Source organism: Leptopilina heterotoma, unplaced genomic scaffold, assembly GCF_015476425.1.
Source record: "Leptopilina heterotoma isolate Lh14 unplaced genomic scaffold, ASM1547642v1 Lhet_313, whole genome shotgun sequence".
Taxonomy (NCBI): Eukaryota; Metazoa; Arthropoda; class Insecta; order Hymenoptera; family Figitidae; genus Leptopilina; species Leptopilina heterotoma.
Window position 1 is genome coordinate 272,096 of NW_025111014.1, and position 22,638 is coordinate 294,733.

Sequence of the window (22,638 nt, forward strand, 5' to 3'; positions counted from 1 at the left end):
CTTGATGGGAGAGAATATCAGATTAAAAAAAATTGTTTGTTTTTTATTCGTTGTAATATTCTTGTAATTTAAAAAAAGAAAATTATGAGACGACAAAGTTATTATTTCACGTCAACTAAAAATTAATTTTCTCTTTATGAAAATAATCCCTGTACGTTAGAGTAGAAATACTCTTTCAGGAATTTTAATAAAAGGTTTTTAAAAATTTTTTAGAAAAAAAATGTCATGCCATACTATGCATTATGAAAAAAGTTTCTTGTTTTTTTCTTTTTTTGATAAAAATATGGAGTTGGAAAATAATATTTCGTGTTTGTTATGTTAGGCACGTTTGGAAAAGGCGAAAATAAATCAACCAGGAAACAGGAAACGTGGCAGTAGAATTGATTTGATATATATATATTTATAAAATTGACAAATTTGTAAATTTTTTAACAGGAAAATTATAACTTGATAAACAGTCCATTCGAAGCTTTTTTCTATTGTTTATTTCGTTTCGTTTTCTATATTGTATATTAAAAAGTTTATAGATACAGAATATATATGGGGTAAAAAGTGTGTCATAAGCAATATTTTTTTTTTCATAGCGGAATAAGGAAGTCGTAATAAAAAAACCGAATAGGAGAAAATAGATATATAAATTGAAGGATAGAAATCAGCGGAAGTGAAGAAGAAAAGATAAATTGACCTTTATGTATGGAAGCTAATTTTCTTTTGCGACACAAATAGCATTTTTCTTTTTCTTCTCCTACCTTTTTTCTTTCCCTCTTATTTCTTCGCAAAAATAGATTCCTTTAAATAGTGATTCGCGTATTTTTTTTATTGAGGGGATATGTCAGTAAAAAATTACTGGAAGGGTCATCTGGAAGTGGAATTTCATTTTCTGTCCTTCGGGCAATTTAGGAGTTTCCTGTCATCTTTGTACACAAATGTCATTGTAAAAAACTCCAATTGTATTTTAAAATTTATCCGTGAAAATTGCAAAAAAATTTAACTTTTACCAATTTTTTATCTTGCGCGGCAAAAAATTAGAAATTAGTAAGTAAATTTCTAATTTTTTTGCCACAAGAAAAATATATTTTTATTCTTTTTTATCTTGCGGCAAAAAAAAAAAATTTTTAATTAGTAGTAAATTTATTTTTTTTTTTTGCTACAAGAAAAATATTTTTTTATTCTTTTTTATCTTGTGTCAAAAAAATTAGAAATTAGGTAGTAAATTTCTAATTTTTTTTTGCAGCAAATTAAATATTTTCTTTCAAATATTTTGGTACAAATATTTTGATACAAATATTTTGATACAAATATTTTGGTACAAATATTTTGTGAGCGGAAAAATTGCTGAGTTTTATTGGAGAAATTTTTTTTTCTTTTTTAAAGCACACTTTTTAAGATTAGAAACGATGGTTTCTGGGGAATTTATTTCCCATTAAACACAAAGTTGCAACGATTTTCTCGACTCAAACTCCGCACTATTTCTAATTAAGATCATGAAGGACTTTCTAAAGACGTTCAGTCGAGAAAGTGGATTTCAAACGACCAAGAGTACAAGACACGAAAACGGGATAATTTTAATTGCTTATAAGTTACTTGTGCTTGATAAATTGCACCTAAAGCCAACATAAATGTATCGTCTCTAAATACTTTTATTTATTCTGTTTTAATGTCCCAGTATAGTTAAAGAAGTCTTCGTGATAAAACTTTAATTTTATAATTTTTAAAATTAGGGGACAATTTTTATTTTCTTATTGTATCATCAAAATTTTTTAGTTGAATAAAATATTAATTTTAGTAACAATTTGTTAATATTAATAAAAATTTGTTAATATTAATTATTTTTATAAATAATAAAATTCGCCTCCGAAAGTCAATTGTTTTCAAGAATTTTAATAAAATTCTTGGCAAAATAACAAAAATTTTTTTTTTCAATTCTGCTCCGAAATTCAATTATTTTTATAAATAATAAACTTCTTCTCCAAAATTTTAATTATTTTTATAAATAATAAAATTCTTATCTAAAATTCAATTATTTTCAAAAAATTTAATAAAATTCTTGTCAAAATTTCATTTATTTTCAAAAATTTTCCTCATTTCAATTATTTTTAATATCTACTATTTTAATAAAATTTTCCGAAAGAATTCAATTTTTTTTAATACAATTCTTCTTAAGAGTTCAATTATTTTTACAAATAATACATTTTTTTATGAGAATCCAATTATTTTAAAAATTTTGATAAAATTCTTCATAAAAATTTAATTTTAAGAAATATTTAATTATTTAATCAATTATTTATTTTTGTATCTAAACAATTGAATTCTCGAACATTTTTCCAATAAAAATTGATTAAAAAATGAATTTTACTTAAAATTTTAAATTGTAATTGAATATTAAAAGCATTATAGCTTGAATTTTTAGAAATAATCGAATTTTCAAAAGGATTCAAATTAAAATCATTGAAAAATAAAAAATAAATAATAAATAATAGTAAAATAAATAATAAGTAAATGATAAATAATAATAATAATAAATACATTGTTATACCTATTAATTATACACTAAAAAAATCCATTCATAATAAATAAAAATCATAGGAAGTAAAATTAGTTAATATTAACTACAAACAGAGAGAAAAAATTTATTTGGCTCAGCAAATTTGTTAAATATTAAAATTTTTAAAAATAAATAAAATTTATTTTACTAAAATATTTAAATTAAAAAAAATAAACAAAATTTATTTTTTTGAAATATGTATTTAAATTTATTAATTATTTTTTTTATTTAAATAATTTGAATAATAATTATTTTTCTTTCATTTTTGTATCAACAAAAAAGGTGTTTTTATTTTATTTTCTTTGGAGGGGAAAATATAACGTTCAAGCAATATTTACTTAGACAGTGGATTATCGTTAAGGGGCAGGAAATTTACGTTTCACGTGCAACATTATTGTTGGGTGTTTAAATATAAATATTCATGATGTTGTGATTTAAAAACATTGAAATATTTCCAGTATGCTCAACTCACACCAAACATCTGATTTCACTTTAATCACGCTATCGCATAAACCTATATAAATATAATAATATTTTTTTTCAGTATATTACTCTTTTATTAACTTTTCCCTTTTTTTTCTTGATTGAATTTTCTGAACCGTTAAAAAAGAGGGTAAATTACTTTTTGTTAAATTAGAATATTTTCTTGATGTTAAAAAATTATAATTGGAGGAAAAATTTATATTTACTAAAATTTACATTTAAATTGATTAAAAGACAAAAAAATAGAGGTAAATTTATATTGCAAATCAGAAATTTCAGACAGGGAAATAAATGTAAGGGTTTAAGATGTAATTTCAGAGAAGGAATACAATATTATGTTAATCTAAAACTGAATCTATATCTATAGAAAAATATTGATATTTTCTGCGAAATTGTAAGAAATAAAGTAAAATCATATTCTTCTGTTGAAATTGATAAATACAGAGAAAGTTCTCTTCAAATATTTTCCAATGTATTCAAAAACAACTGATCAGAAATCTGAGATGAGAAAAATACTATTTTCTTTCTGAGAAATTTAAAAAAAAAAATTTCTTTTTTTTCTTGTGTGTATATGTGTGGGAGACAAAGAAAATGAGGGACAAAGATAAAACGCACCCAGGACTTTAGGTCGATTAGATATGTAAAATTGATTTGCTGTTGTTTTACTTTCTCCAACATATAGCACATTTCCATGATAATAGTTTCTTATTTATATAATAACATTTTCGTAAGATAAGAAATGATTCTCTCTTTTATTTCCCAAAAAAATATCTTCTTTCCAACATATATAAATGCAAATTATAGTTAAATAAATTGCAAAAAATTTATCTTTTCTGCAAAAAAAAAAAAAGAAGAAGAAGACAGAAGAATAATATGTAAATATAAAAATAGGAATTTTAAAATAGTATATAAAATAAAGTTTTTGTTTCAACAATTTTTATCATCTTTGGCTTCCGGGCATTACCGATTTTGTCGAATTTTCAGTATATTACTGTGGATGGAAAAGAAAAATTTCAATTTTAATATCTATCGTAATGAAATATTAGCGGAATTATAGTGTAAATTCTTGTTGAGCTTCTTGCGCTAAATATTTCGTACGACATTACGATTAGTAATTTTTCTTTTGTCTCTCGGAGCAAAGATACTGAAAAATATTTTTTCTTTCAAAGAATAAACGAATTTTAAGTCTCTAAATTCTCATCTATTTGGAAGAATTATTAATTAATTATTAATTACATTAATTATTACTTATTCTGAATAATAATTACATTAACTACTAATTATATAGATTAGTAATTACTTCAAGTACTAATTTTATCGATTAGTAATTACTTCAAGTATTAATTAGTATTGATTAGTAATCGCGTCGAGTACTCATTATCTTTATTCGTAATTACAATAAATACTAATTTTATTGATTAAAAATTCTATCAGGTTAGTACTAATTATATTTATTAGTAATTACTCTAAGTACTAATTATATTAATTAGTTAATTAGCTTAATTACTAATTATGTTGATTAGTAATTATCTTGAATACTAATGACTTTGATTAGTAATTACCTTGAATACTAATAACATTGATTAGTAATTACATGAATTATTAATGCAGCAAGTAATGATTGATTGAATTAATTAATTATTAATTAATATTCTTGTTGGGAGAAATTTTTTTCGAAATGAATTTTCACGAGTCGGATCCCGGAAGCTGTAAAGACTCACCCTATAAAATGTCACCTGTACTAGCGGCCCTTGTTGTTCTTGTTGGTGGTCCTAGTCGATGATGTGGATCCAGTCGTGATTTGCAGTAGATGATTTTTCTGAAGGCCTTGCGAAAATTTTCACTAAGAAACGCATACAGAAATGGATTGACACAGCTGTTGGTATAGGCGAGTACGTGACTTGCTATTTGCAGCATGATCGTTGGCGTTGTCAAAGGATATTTGTCAACTGACTTGATCACCAGAATCAACTGAAATTAGAACAAAATTTCATGAAGTTAGAATTTTTAATTAAGAAAATAATTTAAAAAACAAGTAAAAAAAAAATTAGAAAATTAATAAAAAAAGGTAAATTAATTTTTTCTTTAATTTTTTTCTTCATTCAGTTACATTTACGTCAATGTAATTTTTCCTGGTTTTAAAATTTCTTGTTCCTAAAGTTCCGAACTTTGAAAGGAATGAAATTTACTTATTTTCTCTTTAGTTTCCATTTTTACAATATTTTTACAATAATACAATATTATATGATTTCCAATTATATAATTTTGTTTTTACTTTTTTTTAGAGTTGGAAATTTTTTTTAAATATTCATTTTGGCAAAAATTCTCCTTCACTTGAAGCTTCAAAAACTTATGGTTCATTAAATTTCAGAATTATTTCGCAAAAGACTGAAAATAGAGTTTTTAAGTTTTAAATTTCAAAAAGGGAAAAATTTCGCTACTGTTTGTATATGTAAAAGAAATGATTTTTTGAATATATTCTCTAGAGGAAATTGAAAGAAAATTGAAATTAAAATTTTCAGTGCAATCAAAGGTTTTAAAATGTTTACCAAATGCAAAGTGTACGCGCAGGGAAATTTTCTTCAGTAATTTTACAAAATTAGTTAATCATAAATTCAAGAAAAAAATGTAGAATCTAGCATTTTTAATTGAATTTGTTTTCTGTTGATTTTAAATTTGTTACTGGAGCTAATTTTTTTCCTAATTAACTTAAACTACTTAATTTTTATTTAAAGAAAACTTTAAGTAAATAATTTAAGTAACTACAATTACTTTAAGTAAAATTTAAATTTTACTTCATTTTTAAATTAACATCAGTAGCAAATTCAATAAAAAATAGAAGAATATACTATTTTTGAATAAAAATTAATTAAATTTTAAATTAAAATAATTTAATTAAGAATTAATTATTAATTTATTAAAAATTTCTAAAATTTACGAGCGCAGACACAGTTGCATGTATTTAAATATATTTTTAGTTTAAAAAACAAATTACAAAAAAACAAAATTACTATAGGTTTCCAAAGTAATTTAAATTTCGAAGTTTTTTACATGAAATTTAATATTTAATAATTTAATGAAAAATAATAATAGTATTAAACGGTAACAATTATTTATATTTGCATAAATAATAAAAAAAATCACAGTTCTTTTATATCAGAAAAATTTTGGTTCAAAAACATTAGGAGGTAAGGTTTACAGTAAAAGTTTAAAAACTTATTTTTCTACTTTGAAAATCTTGATAAATAAAAAATTCTTTTTAATACAGTTTTTTCCCTTTTGATTATGAAAAAAGTCAAAATTTTTTCTTTTAAAATCAGGGAAAAGAGGAAAAGAGAGAAATTAATTATTCACTCAAAAAACAGATTATTAAAGTTAAAAGGAATCCTTTTATCGTTAGCGGATGTTCCTTTTAATATAATTATATTTAAGAGGATTTCCTTTTATTATAAAAGGAAAGTCTTTTAAAGTATATCCTTTAATTATTATTATCAAAGGTAATTTCATTAGAAATTTTAGAACTTAGATTTTTGAAAAATTTTAATAATTAAAATTCTTTTGAACTTTGGAAAAGTTACAAATTATTACAGAAATTCAATTATTTTTAAAAATAATAAAATTCTTCTCAGAAATTCAATTATTTTCAATTATTATTTTAATATATTTTCAAAAATTTCCCTCAGTTCTATGATTTTTAGTGTCTACTATTTTAATAAAGTTTTCCAAAAGAATTCAATTGTTGAAAAAAAATTTTAATAAAATTATACACAACCATTTATTTATTTCCATAAATAATAAAAATTTCATAGGAATTCAATTATTTACAATTTTTTTTTATAAATTTCTTTGCAATAATTCAATTATTTTCATAAATAATAAAATTTGTTTACAGGGATTTAATTATTTTCATAAATAATAAAATCTTTTTTTATGAATTCAATTATTAAATAATGAGACTCATCGCAGATTTTCAATTATTTTTTATACAGTTTTAATCAAATTCCTCCAAAAATGTAATTTTCCTTAAAAATTTTATTGAAATGCCTTGAAAGAATTCAATTATTCAATGGTTTCAAATTAAAATCTTTGAAAATTTGAATTTTTCATACTTTTAACTAATAATTCTGTAGAATTAATTTTTTTTGAAAAATTTGTTTAATTGAATGTTTTAAAAAAATTATTTGAAGTTTTTTTTCTAATATAATATGTAATTGAAGAATTTCCGAATAATCAAAATTTCACGTAAAATTGAATTGTAAAGAAATGTATTTGAAAATTCTCAAAGAACTTTTTCAAAAATTGTTTAAAATAATTGATTTAATAAAAAATTTCAGTTACAAATTATAGAAAATTATAATTGAATTTAAATGATAAAAATAATTTTGAAGAAGGTACAGTAACAATATTGTTATAAAATAAAATAATGATTTTATCACTCGGTCATCTTTAATTATTATAAGATGTTGAATTTCAAAAAGGTTTGAATTTTAATGCTTTCAAAAATTTTAATTCCTACGGAAAAATAATAATGAAATATTTATTTAAAAATGAAGTAATTTTAATTTTTCGAATAATTTTACAATTGAAGAAATTTGTAAAAAATGTAATAGAACATTTTTTTTGAGTATCTAATAATTTTTAGAGTGAATCAGAATATTCTTTACAGTCAGGGAAAAGTGAAAATTTTGTCTCGAAATCAGGGAAAAGTCATAGGGAAAAACAAATTAAAATTTATGTGACAACCCTGTTTTGTAGAAATAGAAATTTTCCACATCCAATTTTTTAAGCGAGAAAAATAATACTTGAATTAAAAAAATATTATCGAAAACGCACGTGCAAATAATTTGAGTTTATAACGGCAAATATCGAAATTAATTATTTGCCTGTTTGCATTGTTGGTTACGCTTGAATTTATTCTTGTCAGACAATGTGTCAGAAATGTCCGTTGCAATAGGGATGTTTTGATAGATGTTGAATGCTTCACTGGCAGGTGTAATTTGTCTTATATGCAAATGGAGTTTAGAGCATTTGATTTTGCTGTTGTGTAAGCATAAACTGGAAGATATGAAACGTGCTTATATGTTCATTATTGCCATGTAGTTAAGTGAAGTACGTTTACAACTTGCAAACTATGCTTCAATGCTAATCCCATCTCTCTATGGTTCAAATATGCTATGTTACTAATCGAGAAATAGTGAAATCCCACGTTCGAGATTCATGTCATGTTGCGATAAACTCCCCCAAGGATTTCCATCGAAACTTTCCAAAACCCAAACTTGATTCAATATACCATTATTGATGGCTCAAAGATATCCACAAGTAATTATTAGCCGATTTTATCAATTATTGATTATTGATTTTACAATCATGTGTTTATTAAATTCTTTTTAATTTATTAAATTAATCACTTGGAATTTTTTCTTTCAAAAATTTGAATTAGTTTAAAAATAACTAATGTGTAGGTAAAATAGTCAAAATTTTACTAAACATTAGTTATTTTTAAGTTTAATTTAAATTCTGCGAGACAAATTATGATTTTAAATTTGTTTTAGTGGAATTTAATTTTCAACATTTTAAACAATCTACTTCTTTGAATAAAAATTACAATTTTCAGTCAGAAATTTTTTATTGATGAAAAAATGTAACTTTTATTGAAGTGTAAGTTTGATTTTTTTTAAATGTTGAAAATTAAATTCTTTGCCTATTTTCATTATTGTTTATATTAATTTATGTGAAAAACTTTAAAGAAAAAAGAGAATGTTGTCAATTTTAAGTGAATATTTTAACAAATAAATGTTTTTACACTTGAAAACGAGAAACAAAAAAGAAAAACAGATGTGCTATTGCGTTGAATTTTTCAGTGCAGCTATATATGCGACACGCTGAATAATTTACAGCCAAAATAAATCCTTCGTGTGAGTTATATGTATAATACATAAAATGAGTTTTTCGAAACAGCTGAGATTCTCGATTGTTCAATTCTCGTACATTTAAAAAAAATTTTTTAAATAATTTTGTTGTTATTATTTGATTTTAACGAATAATTTACTGTTTTATAAGAAAGGAAGATATAAATTTAGTGCAAAAAGTAAAAGAATAGATTTTAAAGAAACTAATTATATTAAAAAATAAATTTATTATTATTAATAAAAAAAGTTTATAAATAAGTTTATAAATAAATTTTTTATTATTATAAATAATAAATTTATTTTCATTTTTGTAAGCTCGCTCACATATTTAAATAAATAATTTAATTTAGAAATAAAGTAAATTATTGTTTAAAGTTTAAATAAAATATTGAATTTTGTTTAACTAAAAAAAAAATTAATTTTGTAATAAAGAATATGTAAAGTGAATTTAACTTGTAAACTTCTTAAGAAGAAAATATGAAAAGATAAAAAAATAAATTAAAAAGTTTCTTTATACAAACATTATGTGCAAAACACTATTTTTATCAAAAGATGAAAATTTTCCAACTCATTAAAAATTGAATGTATTTTATTAAAATGATGACACTTGAGAGTATAATACTATTAAAAATAGACGTACAAAAAATGTATGAAGAGGGAAACTAACGAACAAAAATAAAATAAAAAGAATAAGGGAATAAAAGTCTCTTTTGAAAATGAAGTAAACTTTTTAAAGGTGATTTACTCCTTTTATTTTTTATCCTTCATTTTTTCTACATATATATTTATTTTATGTAGAGTGTTATTATAAAAGTCTCGTTTTCTTTTTATGAGAACATATTAACCGTGTATTAAACAAATAAGGTATGTTATCAGTTATATTAAAACAAATTACCCAACCCTTGAAAAAAGTCAAACTCTCTCCTCCTCGCACTTTCTGGTCCCTTAATGTTCCAACCCTTTGTCAATGCTTCATTAATTTACGTCGCGTCGTGATGTTTAATTTGTAGCCAACACTTAACTTTCACCCTCTGTCAAACTATATACTATACACATTAGGAAAACTTGTGCATGTGATAATTTATCACAATAATAATAATAATAGTGGTTAGGTGTAGGTATTCTATTTATAGTTGTAAAAAAAAAATTTTTTAATTTGCGTGAAATATTTTAGAATACGATATAAAAGAGTTAAAAGTTTTTTACCATCAAATGACTAAAAAAATAGAAAAGAAGGTAAAAAGGGATTATTCAAAAACTACGTCACGCTATTTTGTACCCTTCTCCCCTTTTATCATATTTTTTACTCACAAAACAAATTTTTTTCTACGCTTGATCTCTACTCTCTTCCCTCCCCCTAGTTAAGTCGACTACCTTAATTAGTCGAGGTAAGGTGGTCTGTCAACGCCTCCAACAAAAGTTAGAAAAAACGTAGAAATAAGAAAAATGATAGCTAAAAACTTTTTGAATAAACATTTCAAAACTCGATCTAAGTAGTAAAGGTCAATTTAAATAAATTGATTGTTAGTATTTTTATTAATTATGTAATTTTTTTTTATTAATTTGTTTCATTTAATTAATTATTATTATTAATATTTATTGAGGTTCATTTTTTCTTACTCATTAGTTTTAAAATATCAAAGGTAATTTCATTAGAAATTTTAAAGAACTTAGATTTTTGAATAATTCAAATTCTTTTGAATTTTTGAATAGTTACAAATTATTGCAAAAATTCAATTTATTAAAAAATAATAACATTCTTCGCAGAAATTTAATTATAGAAATTAAAAAAAAGGATCAAGTCAAAATTTCAAAACTTTTTGAATAAACATTTCAAAACTCGATCTATAAGTAGTAAAAATCAATTTTAGTCAGACAGTAGGGTTAATTCGTGTGCGGATTTATTAAACAAAAGGGAAAACTAGTGTCAGTTATAACAAACTTTTCCAGTAGTGACTGAAAGTTTTAGTCAGAACAAATGCCTGGGAATTTTATGGCAGTAGTAAAAGTCAATTTAAGTCAGACAGAACATAATTTTAATGTCAGCGGTAAATTTTAGTAGCAGTCAGTCTTAAATAAAAGGCAAATCTGCGTCAGAATTCTTGTGAAATTAATATTATAGTAATTAAAATTAATTATGGGCATGCATTCGAATGGTTTTCTGTAATTTGTGTTGTGAATATTGCAGTAGTAAGAGTTAGTTTGGTCAGCCATATAGGCTATTAATATATTTTTATAAAATTCTATTTTAATTGGCAGAAAATTGCCAATTTTTTCGGTTTCATTCACCGAAAAAAGAATATTCTTGTTGAATCCTTTTAAAACAAGTATATTTTTTCTTCGGTGTTGATAATTAAAAAGAATGCGCAATTTTTTAATTTTTACTTATGAAAAATGAAAAAATAATAATAATAATAATAATAATAATAATCTCTAAATCTGAATTAGAAAAAAGTCGTTCACCAATTTAAAAAAGTTATAATTTCTACTATTTTTTAGTATGTTTCTACTAAAACTGAAGTAAAAAATTTTAAAACTACTAAATAGAATAGTAAGAAGTTAATTAAAATTAGTGTAAATTTTTATTAATTTGTTATAGTGCACGACTAATTTAGAAAGTTATAATAATTATATAATTATAATTAATAGAAATATAAAGAATTTTAAAAATTATTTTATATGCGACAGAAGAAGCTTGGGTTAATTTTTGTTGCGTATAACACCAAATTCAGTGTTAAAATAACACTTTGTATTTTAGTTATCAGTAGTAAAAGTCAATTTTTGTCAGACAGTAGAATTAATTCGTGTAATTTTGTCAAATAGGCAGAATAAACTAGTAAAAAACAGATTTAACACTGTTGTAAGTAGTAGTAGTAGCCAGTTTTAGTCAGACTAAGCGTTTCCTAATATTAAATAAGTAGTAGAACTTGTTTTTGATCAGACAAGCCATATGCAATTATTTGCCCAATTGTAATCAGTGATACAAAATATTTTTTGTCAGACAAAACTTCGTGTTTTAGTAATCAGTAGTAAAAGTCAGCTTTAGTCAGACAGTAGAGAAGTAATTCCTGTAATTTTGTAAAACAGACATTAAAAGATAGTAAAGGATAGACTTTACACTCTTGTAAGTAGTAATAGACAGTTTTAGTCAGACCATATGTTTATTAATATTGTAGAAGTAGTAAATCTCGTTTTTAGTCAGACAAGACATTTGTAATTACTTGAAAATGGTGTACAATTGTTTTAATTAGTTAAAAGTTTTAAGTTTTTTTTTTTTTTTTACACAGTTTTAACTTAAAACTGTGTTTTTCAGTTCTCAGTAGTAAAAGTCAATTTTAGTCAGACGAATTATTTTGTAATATTCCAGAAGAAGTAAAACTTGTTTTTAGTTAAGCAAGGCATTTGTAATTACCTACCTAATTGTAATCAGTGGTACAAAATAGTTTTAGTCAGCCAAGACTGCGTGTTTTAGTTATCAGTAGTAAGAGTCAACTTTAGTCAGACAGTAGAATCAATTCTGGTAATTTTGTCAACGAAGCATAAAAATTAGTAAAGGACAGACTTTAAACTTTTATGAGTAGTACCAGACGTTTTTAGTCAGACCACCTGTTCCCTAATATTGTAGAAGTAGTAAAACTCGTTTTTGATCAGACAAACCATTTGTAAGCAATTGCATAATTGTAATCAGTCATTTAGAATCGTTTTAGTCCTGAAAAAACTTTTTCTTCATACTTCAAGTAGTAAAAGACTGTTTAAGTCAGTCAACATATTATTAAGTTTTGTATAGAGAAAATGCTTTTATATTTTTTCAGTAGTACAAGTATATTGAGTGTCAGACTTTACAATTTTTAACAAAACTTTAATTGAGTATCGGATGAAAAATTCTTAAAATAGAGAAACTTTTAAATTGTTTTGAATTTTTTTTTAGTGATAAAAGTCAGCTCTCTCTCTGTATATAGTTGGTGGGTATTTCCGGAAATTGTGCAACAGCAGTACGAGTCAGTTTTATTACTCAAACAGATGGATTTCAAATTGTAATGGACATTTTTAGTTAGACAAAACAATCCGCGTTTGATGGTGTGAGTAGTAAAAGGAATTTCAACTCAGACGGAGAGATGTTTTTGTATTACTTGCGAACAAAAACAAAATAAATAACAAAAACAAAATAGCGAACAAAAAAGAAAACAAAATGGCGAAGAAAAACAAGTATAATTAGAATATGGAACAAGAATTTAAATAATTCTACAAATAGCATTTTTGTATCAGTATCAGTAGTAGAAGTCAGTTTAGTGAGACGAAATTAAGATATACACTGTAAAAAATTTAGGGAGTTAACGGACTCGGGAGTTGGGAGTGAAATTTTTCGAGTTAAAAATCAATTCCAAAAGAGAGTTAATTTCTAACTCCCTTCATTCAACACCCGCGCGAGTTATTTTTTCCTTGGGGAGTTAGCATTTGGGTGTGAAATTTTAACTCTCTTTATTTAACTCCCCTGGCATTAACTCCCCAATGGGTGCGACTTTTATAGACCCCCCGGGGGAGTTAAAATTTAACTCCCTTTTTTTACAGTGTATATAAATATTAATTTTAAAAATATTTTCTATTTTTCCTTTTTTTAAAAATATATTTCTGGTTTTCTCTAATACATTCTTGTCTTTTATTCATCGTTTTATAACCGGTCGACATAAAAAAATATTTATTCAGTTCGTTTTTCACTTTTTCTTTTTCTAATATTATATTTTTATACCTGAATTGGAAGCCAGCAAAATGCGAAAACTCCAACAACAACGACGACCAGTCTCGTCACTCTTTTTCTCCCCCGACGACTTTCTGCACTGATTCGAGATCCTCGCCATAATCTCAACAGCATACAGATGTAGAGACCGATTATAAGGGTTAGAGGCACAACGTAGCTCGATAAGAAAAATGACACCTGGAATAATGGCCAGTTAAATTGGGGTAGTATTCGACACGCCGTCAGATTTTCCGACGACGAGATGTCCATTTCCTGTAAAATAAAATGGATCTGCATACATAAGGGGGGATGTCGTCACAACACTGAAATTTTTGTACATTTTATTTTGTAATTAAATCATTTTTTTTTATTTTCATTAACATTTTTTATTATTATGTCAGATTAATTTGATTGAAACATTTTTTTTCTATTAAGAATGCTCATTTTACAAATTAAAAAAAAATCCATAAGTCACAGTTGCAATGTTTAGAAATAATCAATTATTTTATCGAATTATTTAAGTAATTGAATTCTTGAACAACTGTTTGATAAGAATTGATTTGAAATTGAATTTCAGTTAGAATTTTAGAAAATATTTCAAGAATTGGAAGAATTGCAGTTAAAATTTTAAGAAATAATTGAATTTAAAAAAGTTTTATCAATTACTTTCCAATTTTTTATAAATTTCTTCGCACCACTTCAATTATTTTCGTCAAATATATAACACTCTAACTAGGAGTACAATTATTGTAAAAAATGTTTGTAAAAATCTTTGAAACAATTCAATTATTTTTGTAAAAAATAAAATTCTTCGAAGCAATTCAATTATTTAAGAAATTTTAATAAATTTCTTCCCAAGAATTCAATTCTTTTCAAAAATAAAATTTTTCACAGAAATTCAATTATTTAAAAAAAATTTAATAAAATTCTTCGTTAGATATCAATTATTTTTAAGTTTTTAATGAAATTTCTCGATAAAATTTAATTATTTTCAAAAAGTTTTGAAAAATTCTGAGAAGTTCAATTATTTACAAAAATTTGAATAAAATTCTTCACAAGAAATTATACTTATTTTCATAAATATTATTTTTCTCCAGAATTTAATTCTTTAAATAAAATTTTAATAAAATTCGTTGCAAGAATTCAGTTATTTTCATAAATAACAAAACTTATCCCAGAATTCAATTATTTTTAAAAATTTTGATAAAATTCTTCATAAAAATTCAATTTTAAGAAATATTCAATTATTTAACAAAGTATTTAGCTTTCTATTTAAATAATTGAATTCTCGAAAAATTTTCTAAAAAAAATTTATTAAGAAATGAATTTCACTTAAAATTTAAAATTATAATTGAATATTAAAAGCATTATAGCGTGAATTTTTAAAACGTTATTGAATTACAGAAGGTTTGAATATTCTTCAGGGTCAGAGAAAATGTCAAAATTTTGTCTGGAAATCAGGGAAAAGTCAGGGAAAAACAAAATTATATTTTTGTGGCAACCCTGTTTATATTATAAAAAAAATATTTTGAAATTTTAATTCCAGATGGACAAATAATTAACAATAAGTAGGTATTAAAATATTTATTAAACAAAAATTAATGAATTTTTGAAAAATTTTCTCCAATTTCATTAAAATAAATTTTTTGATTTGAAGGATTTTATTTTCTCACTTTAAAAAATTATTTTATTAAAGCGAATCAAATAAATTTTTCTTTTCATTGTAAGAGATGAAGTTATTTTAGTCATAAAATTGCAGAAGATTTTAGAAGAATATATTTTTTTTCGGTACGACCTTTGGTATAGCGATTCAGATGGAAAATTAAATTAAACGGGACTTATAGTTTCTGTCCTTTCTGTAACTGACACATGGAAATGTACAATGGAGCAAAAAGATTCATTTACACCTGAATAGAATATTCACTATGTATGTAATACAATATTTCGTGCGCCTGCCAAGTTCATGTTGGCTTAGACGTCTTTTCGTAACCTCCTTTCATTGTTCAACTGTCTCTCGTTTCTTACGGAAATTATAATCAATTTGCATTATCTATCAACACATGACCTTTCTTACCGAATCAAAAAAAAAAAAAAATCTTTCTGACCAAAAAAAAAATAAATAAGTTTTTATTTTAATGGACTACTATTCACATTGAAAAAAATTTATTTGATTCAAATAATCGATTATTAGTTCAATTTAATTGACTTAAATAACAATTATTCGATTCAATATCTACCTAAATATTTATTTGATAATAAACAAGTAATCGTTTAGTTAGAATTAAATAAATTTTTTTTCAGTGCACTGAATTTATTTATACATAAAATATTTAAAAAATACATTCCATTGCAGTTTTGATTAATTTAATAACTAATTAATACAGTAGATTTATTTTTTTACAAAAAAAAATTAATATACAAAAATTTATAAATATATATCAACTATGAAGTACCTTTTTTAATTTATTCGACGTCAATTACGTTTAATTAATTATATCACTAAATTAATAATTAATGAAATAATTGATAAATATTTATAATAAAAACTATCAATTATAAAATAAGAAAAAATTATTTTTCTCTTTTTAGTTTCGTTTAATTAATTGAAAGAAATAATTAATCATAATTAAGTAGTTGATTTAGGATCAGTTTCACCAATTCCAATTAAAAGTTAATTAGTAATTAAGGTCACTTTAACCGCTCACGATTGAATTGGCCAGTTAAGGATTTAACAGTTGCGATTTCACTTTAATTAGGATTGGTAAAATCAGCCCTTAATAATTAATCAATCTTAATTAATCAAATCCCTGATTACCAATTAGTCTAATTACGAATTACAAATCTCAAAGGTTTTGTATTTTTTCTATAATTTCTATCAATTTATCTAAATTCTTCCCTTTAGCACATATACCTTTAAATACTAATTAAGATATTTATTTAGAAAAAAAAAAGAAAACGATATTTAACCTTTTTCATTAATATGTCAATAAATAAATAATTAAAATTAATTAATTAAGTTATTATAAAATATTGATTAATTAATTTCTTTATTATTATAATAATTAAGTTTTTTATTAGTTACTATTTATTCGTTTATCGGTTCAAAAATAGTCAGTGAATAAAATTTCCATCCAAAGATATTAAAGATCTTTTTCTTTCCAAGTGACCAACTTGTCTCTTATTATTTAATCATAAGCAAATTTTTCCAATTCGGGAATAAGAGAATAATTCTTTTTTCTCTCATAAAATTCAACTTTCAATATAGTATATATCTATAATTCATTTTCCTTTTGTTCTACAATGGGGCATAATCGATAAACGGAATAATAAATTGCTTCTCGAGACATATTTTTTCATTCATTTATTCTTTAAGAAACAATTGAATTCCAATTTTTGAAGAAATCAATGATGAAATACTTTTATTGCATTTAATAATTCTCTAAATACTTAAAAATAGTATAATAAAACTTTTAGGTTATTTCGCGAATAAGGGCATAAATTCAAAACCACTAAAAATAATTTGCGAATTTCATGATTTTTACCTAAAGATATTGCGAGTCTTTAAATTACATGGCAATTTTTAACACGACTTGACTAGAGTACTTATTCATTTTAACCCACTTACTTGACGATTAATATCAATTTCGAAGAAAAATTAACTTTGATAAGTGTTAATCATGAACGACAAAAAATTATTTTTATCACTTTCAAAATTATACTATCATGATTCAGAGGAAAAAATTTGATTTTCTTTTCTTTTTTTGTGAATATGATATTCTTTACTTTTATTTTTATTTATTTTGTTTTAGAAAATTAAATTATTCAAAACTTCAATAATTTTTGTTCAATAAATATTATTAAAGACTTATTGTTATTTATTTTCATTGAAATTTCAAATAATTTTAATGTAAAACCTTTTGAAATTTAATTATTTCTAAATATTACAACTGCAATGTTTCCAAAAGTCAATTATTTTTTTAGAATTTTGGAATAAAATTATTCAAAACTTTAAGAACCTTTAAAGGAAAAAAATGTGTTATAATAATTTTTTTAAATAAACATAAAAATATACTTATACTATTACGCAATGAAAATGTTAAAAAGATTTTAATTTAAAAATCTTCTAAAATTTAATTATTTTTTAAATTTTTTGTTATACGCTTCTAATATTCAATTATTTTTCTAAATTTTAACTGAAATTATTTTTAAGATCAATTCTTATTAGAATTCAACGATAATTGAATTATTTAAATACAAAAATCTCTTTAAAATTTAATTATTTTCCATATTTTTAGTTTCAATTGTTGAAAAAATTCAATAATATTTAAAAATGATTTTTTAAAGTGAGAAAGTAAAATTCTTTGGAATATTATATTTATTTTAATGAAATTTGCGAAAATTTCCGACTTTTTAAAATTTTTTTAAATTATTTTCCTAAATTTAACTATATTTTTAAAAAATTTTAATTAAACCATTTTTTAAATACCTCATTTTTCAGAATTTCTAAATAAAATTTTTCAAATTTCGTTAATTTTTGTTTCATAAATATTTGTATACCTATTGTTATTTATTTGTCCATCAGGATTTAGAATTTTTAAATACTTTTAACATTTTGAAATTTACTTATTTCTATAAAAATTAGAACTGCAATTCCTCCAATTCTTGAAATATTTTCTAGAATTTTAACTGAAATTCTTTTTCAAATCAATTCTTATAAAAAAATACAATAAGAATTAAATTATTTAAATACAAAAATTAATGATAAAATAATTAATTATTTCAAAATGCGATTTAAAATTGAGATGAAATTTTTCTAAAAATTCTTGCTGGTGTGCTTATATTTAAATATATTCAAGTCATAGAGAAAAATGTTTGTTGGAATCGTATTTATATACAAAGTTGCGATGTGACTCACCTCGCCATGAATGATAAGTGCTGGAATAGAGACTGTAAGAATCACAGCCCACAGGATACAAATTGCAATGAATGCGTGTGTCTCGGTCCTTACAGACATGGAAGCTATGGGATGCACCACCGCCAAATACCTGCACACATAAAAACTAGTATCAAACTTTATCAAAAAAGTTAATAACTTCCTTTTATAGGAGCTTTTATATATAAATGTAAGGATGAGGACTTTTTGTAGTTTCAAACTTTTAATGAACTTTCTACTCTTCTTTTTTCGATTTTAACTTTCATGGCGAATTTTTATCGAAATAGTTTGCAAAATTTTAAACTGTTAAAAAATTATGGCTATTGATTTAAAAAAAAAGGTATTCTTTTTCTTCTTTAGGGTAATTTTTCTTTTAATTGATTGAGCTATCAATTAAAAATTTGGTAATTTTTTTCGAATTAATTACGTTGAGAAAACTATTTATTTGAATCAAACATATTTTGGTTTTTTCATTTTAAAAAAAAGGGAAAAAAGTCAAAATTGTGACTCGAAAAAATTGTGACAAGACAAGAAAAAATACAAACTTTTTTTGTCAACTCCACTTGTGGTATTTTTCTCTCAAAGAAAATAGATTTTTGAAAAAAAAATTCTTCCAAAACTTGATTGATAAGACAATTATAGTAGTTTGACAGTTTTGTAGAGAAATGTTGTGGATCTGGATTTTATATATTTTTAACGTGTAATGTTTCAAGTAAAGTTGAAGGTATATATTTGTCTGGGGAGGTAGGTTTCCAAGCTTTCATCCATCATGTAATTTTTCCTTTCCTCAATTCTGTTAGGAGAAAAATGAGAAAATAGAAAAAAAGAGAGAGAGAAAAAAAAGATATGGCATTGCCTATCCTACATGGACATTGCTGTGATCTCAACTGGACAGAAGTCTAATATATGTTCTTGGTAAACTAGACAAATATTTCTCCAACTCCTTTCGAAAATTCGATTTTTAACTTTTCCTTCGGCTAAAATAAATCACTTGCAATATAAAAGATTATGAAATTTCTATTGCGATTTTCTATTTGGAATTTATTTCAAACATTTTCTTTCAATTTCGTAAATTTTTCATTCAGTGAATAATATAATTTTTTTCACCTTTTTTCTCTATTTTTTTGCTGTTTTTATTACAAATCAGGAAAAAGATAAATATTTGATTTAGAGCCTACTGAAATTTTTATTCGTTTCAAATAAATTTTCTCTGGTTCGACAAATAAATATTTTATTCTTTCCAAATAAGTTTTCTTTGATTCAAATGTATTTTATTTGAATCAAATGTACTTTACTTAATAAAAATAAATATTTTTTATTTGATTTAAATAAATTTTCTTTGGTTCAAATATATTTTTTTTTGACAAAAATGTATTTTATTTGATTAAAAAAAACTATTATTTAATTCAAATACATTTTATTTGATACAAATATATTTTATTTGGTTCAATTGTATTTTATTTGATTTAAATAAAATTTATTTGGCTCAAATATATTGCATTTGATTCAAGTAAATTTTATTTGGTTCAATTATATTTTACTTGATTCAAAATAAATTTTATTCGGTTCAAATATAAATTTTGTTTGTGTCGAATATAAATTTTTATTTAAAACAAACAAAATTTATTATTATTTACTTCTGGTTTATTTTTTTATCTTATTTCTTTAAAATAAAATTTAGTTGGTTCAAATGTATTTTATTTAATTTAAATAAATTTTATTTTTGCTCGAAATTTATTTTACTTGATCGAAGTAAAGTGTCATTTGATTCAAATACATTTTATTTGGTTTAAATATATTTTATTTGATTCAAATAAATATTATTTGCTTTAAATGTATTTTATTTGATTCAAATAAATTTTCTTTGGTTAAAATAATTTTTTTTTTTTGGTTTAAGGGCATTTGAACCATTATGACGTCATAGGTTCTGCAAAGCATGTGTTCTAAGGCTGTGACGTCATCATGGTTCAAATGCCCTTAAAATAATTTTTTTTTTTTGATAAAAATAAATTTTTTTGTGTCGATTAAAATTTTTATATTAAAACAAACGAATTTTATTGTTATTTATTTGTGATATATTTTTTTAACTTATTTAACTTATTTCTTTCAAATAAAATATAATTGATTTTTAGAAAAATTTTATTTTTGTCGTTTTAAATTTGTATTAAATTTAAACGAAATTTTTTTTATTTTTATTTATTTATTTATTTCAAATGAATTTCATTTGATTCGAATAAATAACTTAAAAGACTTCGAGAGTTACATCCTTTGATGCTCAACTGAAATAAATTATATTTAGTTCAAAAATATTTCTTCAGGTAATATTTGCTCTTTTTCTTCGTTTTTTGAGTTTAAATTATATAAAATATTCTTTTCTTTGGTATTCCTTAAAATAAATTATTACTGAATTCTTTCGGAGTTTACATCGAATTTGATATTTATCAAGTAAAGGAAAATATCTGTATTTTCATTTTTTTTCCGCAAAGAAACTAAAATTAAATGACCAGATTTCTTCTCTCCCAACGAATATTAATGACTTTCGTTCTAAAACGTCTCACGATAAGGTAAAAATTGCGGAAATTTCTTTTTCTCTCATTTTTAAAAAATTGTCCAACATTTTTCATGAAAATTGGTTAGGATTTTATTTCAATTTTCCTGATTGAATTTCCAATAGGGAAATATTGTCTTAGCATTAAATAAATACGATTTTTAATCGCAGGAACAAATTATCGAAAGAAATATTTCTTTAATTTTTCTATTTTTAGAAAAAGAATGAGAGGAAAAATTTGAAAAGCAGTTTTTTTCTGTATTCGAAACCAATGGTTTTTTTTTCGCTGAAATTGTCGGGGAGAAAAAAAAATAACAAAATGAGTTCTTTGTGGTTTTTACGGGTATATACATACACCCAGGGAAAAGGTACATTTGACTCAGTCAGAACCAACTAGACTTTTTATTTGTTTCAAATAAATTTTATTTAGTTTAAATAAAATTTTATTTGATTGAAATATATGTTTTATTTATGTCGAATAAAATTTTTATTTAAAAGAAATAAAAAGTCTAGTTGGTTCTGAGATAAATATACGTTTATTTAACTTAAATCAAATATATTTGGTTTAAATATAATTATTTTCTCTGGGTGTATATTCCGGAAATCAAAAATTTACCTTCACAAATGGGAGAGAAGGAAAAAATAAAATTTCGATCTAAAATTGCTTTATGGACTAAATCATTTTTTTTTTTGTGTGCCAATAACATAAAAGTCAAATACAATAAAAATGTAGATATTGAAATTATTATTTTATTATTTTATAATATAAATTTTATGCCTTTTTTATATAGAGGGAAAAAAATGACTGTCGAGTATATTCAGAATGAAAGTTTTGACGTGAACAAAAGACGTCAATATATATCCTTCAAAAGGGGGAAAAGAATTTTTTTTTTCGTTTTTTTTTTTTTTTTTTGGTGAATTCTGAGTGGTCGGCATTTGAAAAACTTTTTCATCACTTTTTCCTATTTTGTAAGCAATCAAGAAAAAACGTGTCCCATACAAAAGAAGTGAAAAAGAATCATATATTTTCCCCGCATTTACTTGGATGATAGTAAGATGATTTTTGTGAAAGATATTTGATCAATTTTTCTTAGTGAGAGAAGGATTCTTATAAATTACTGACTATATACACTCTTTTCTCAACGAGTATGGAAGTTAATGAAAAAAGGTTCAAAAGCCACGAAGGAAAAATTTTTGCGAATGAAGGAGTTAAATAATTTATCTTTACCTTTCATTATCTTGATTAAACTCAAGAAAAAAAGTAGAAGCAGTTGAGAAAAACAAAAAAGTAGTTTTTTTATTTATTTTTTTGTTTTCTTTTGTTTCTTTTTTAATTTATTCTCTTTATTCTTTAATTTTTTTTATTTACTTTTTTATTTATTTTGTCTACTTTTTTATTTATTTATTATTTTATATTTTTTGTTTGTTTATTTTTGATTATTTTGTTCTTTTTTTATTTATTAATTTATAATATTTTTTTATTAA

The 22,638-nt window shown here is 23.0% G+C and overlaps 1 protein-coding gene across 6 annotated transcripts in view; it reads right to left on the reverse strand.

The window, feature by feature from the left end:
* The window catches only part of LOC122504750 (allatostatin-A receptor-like), a 40,232-nt gene that overhangs the window by 10,056 nt on the left and 7,538 nt on the right, over positions 1–22,638 (reverse strand). For 3 of the 6 annotated variants that reach the window (XM_043615976.1, XM_043615978.1, XM_043615977.1), the window contains 3 exons: positions 18,588–18,717; positions 13,685–13,963; positions 4,765–4,999 (listed from right to left, as the gene is read on the reverse strand). In XM_043615976.1, coding sequence (XP_043471911.1) covers positions 4,765–4,999; positions 13,685–13,963; positions 18,588–18,717 — 644 coding nt within the window. Of the gene's footprint in view, positions 1–4,749; positions 5,000–13,684; positions 13,964–18,587; positions 18,718–22,638 lie in introns of all 6 variants that reach the window. The other 3 variants (XM_043615979.1, XM_043615981.1, XM_043615980.1) reach the window with 3 other exon arrangements.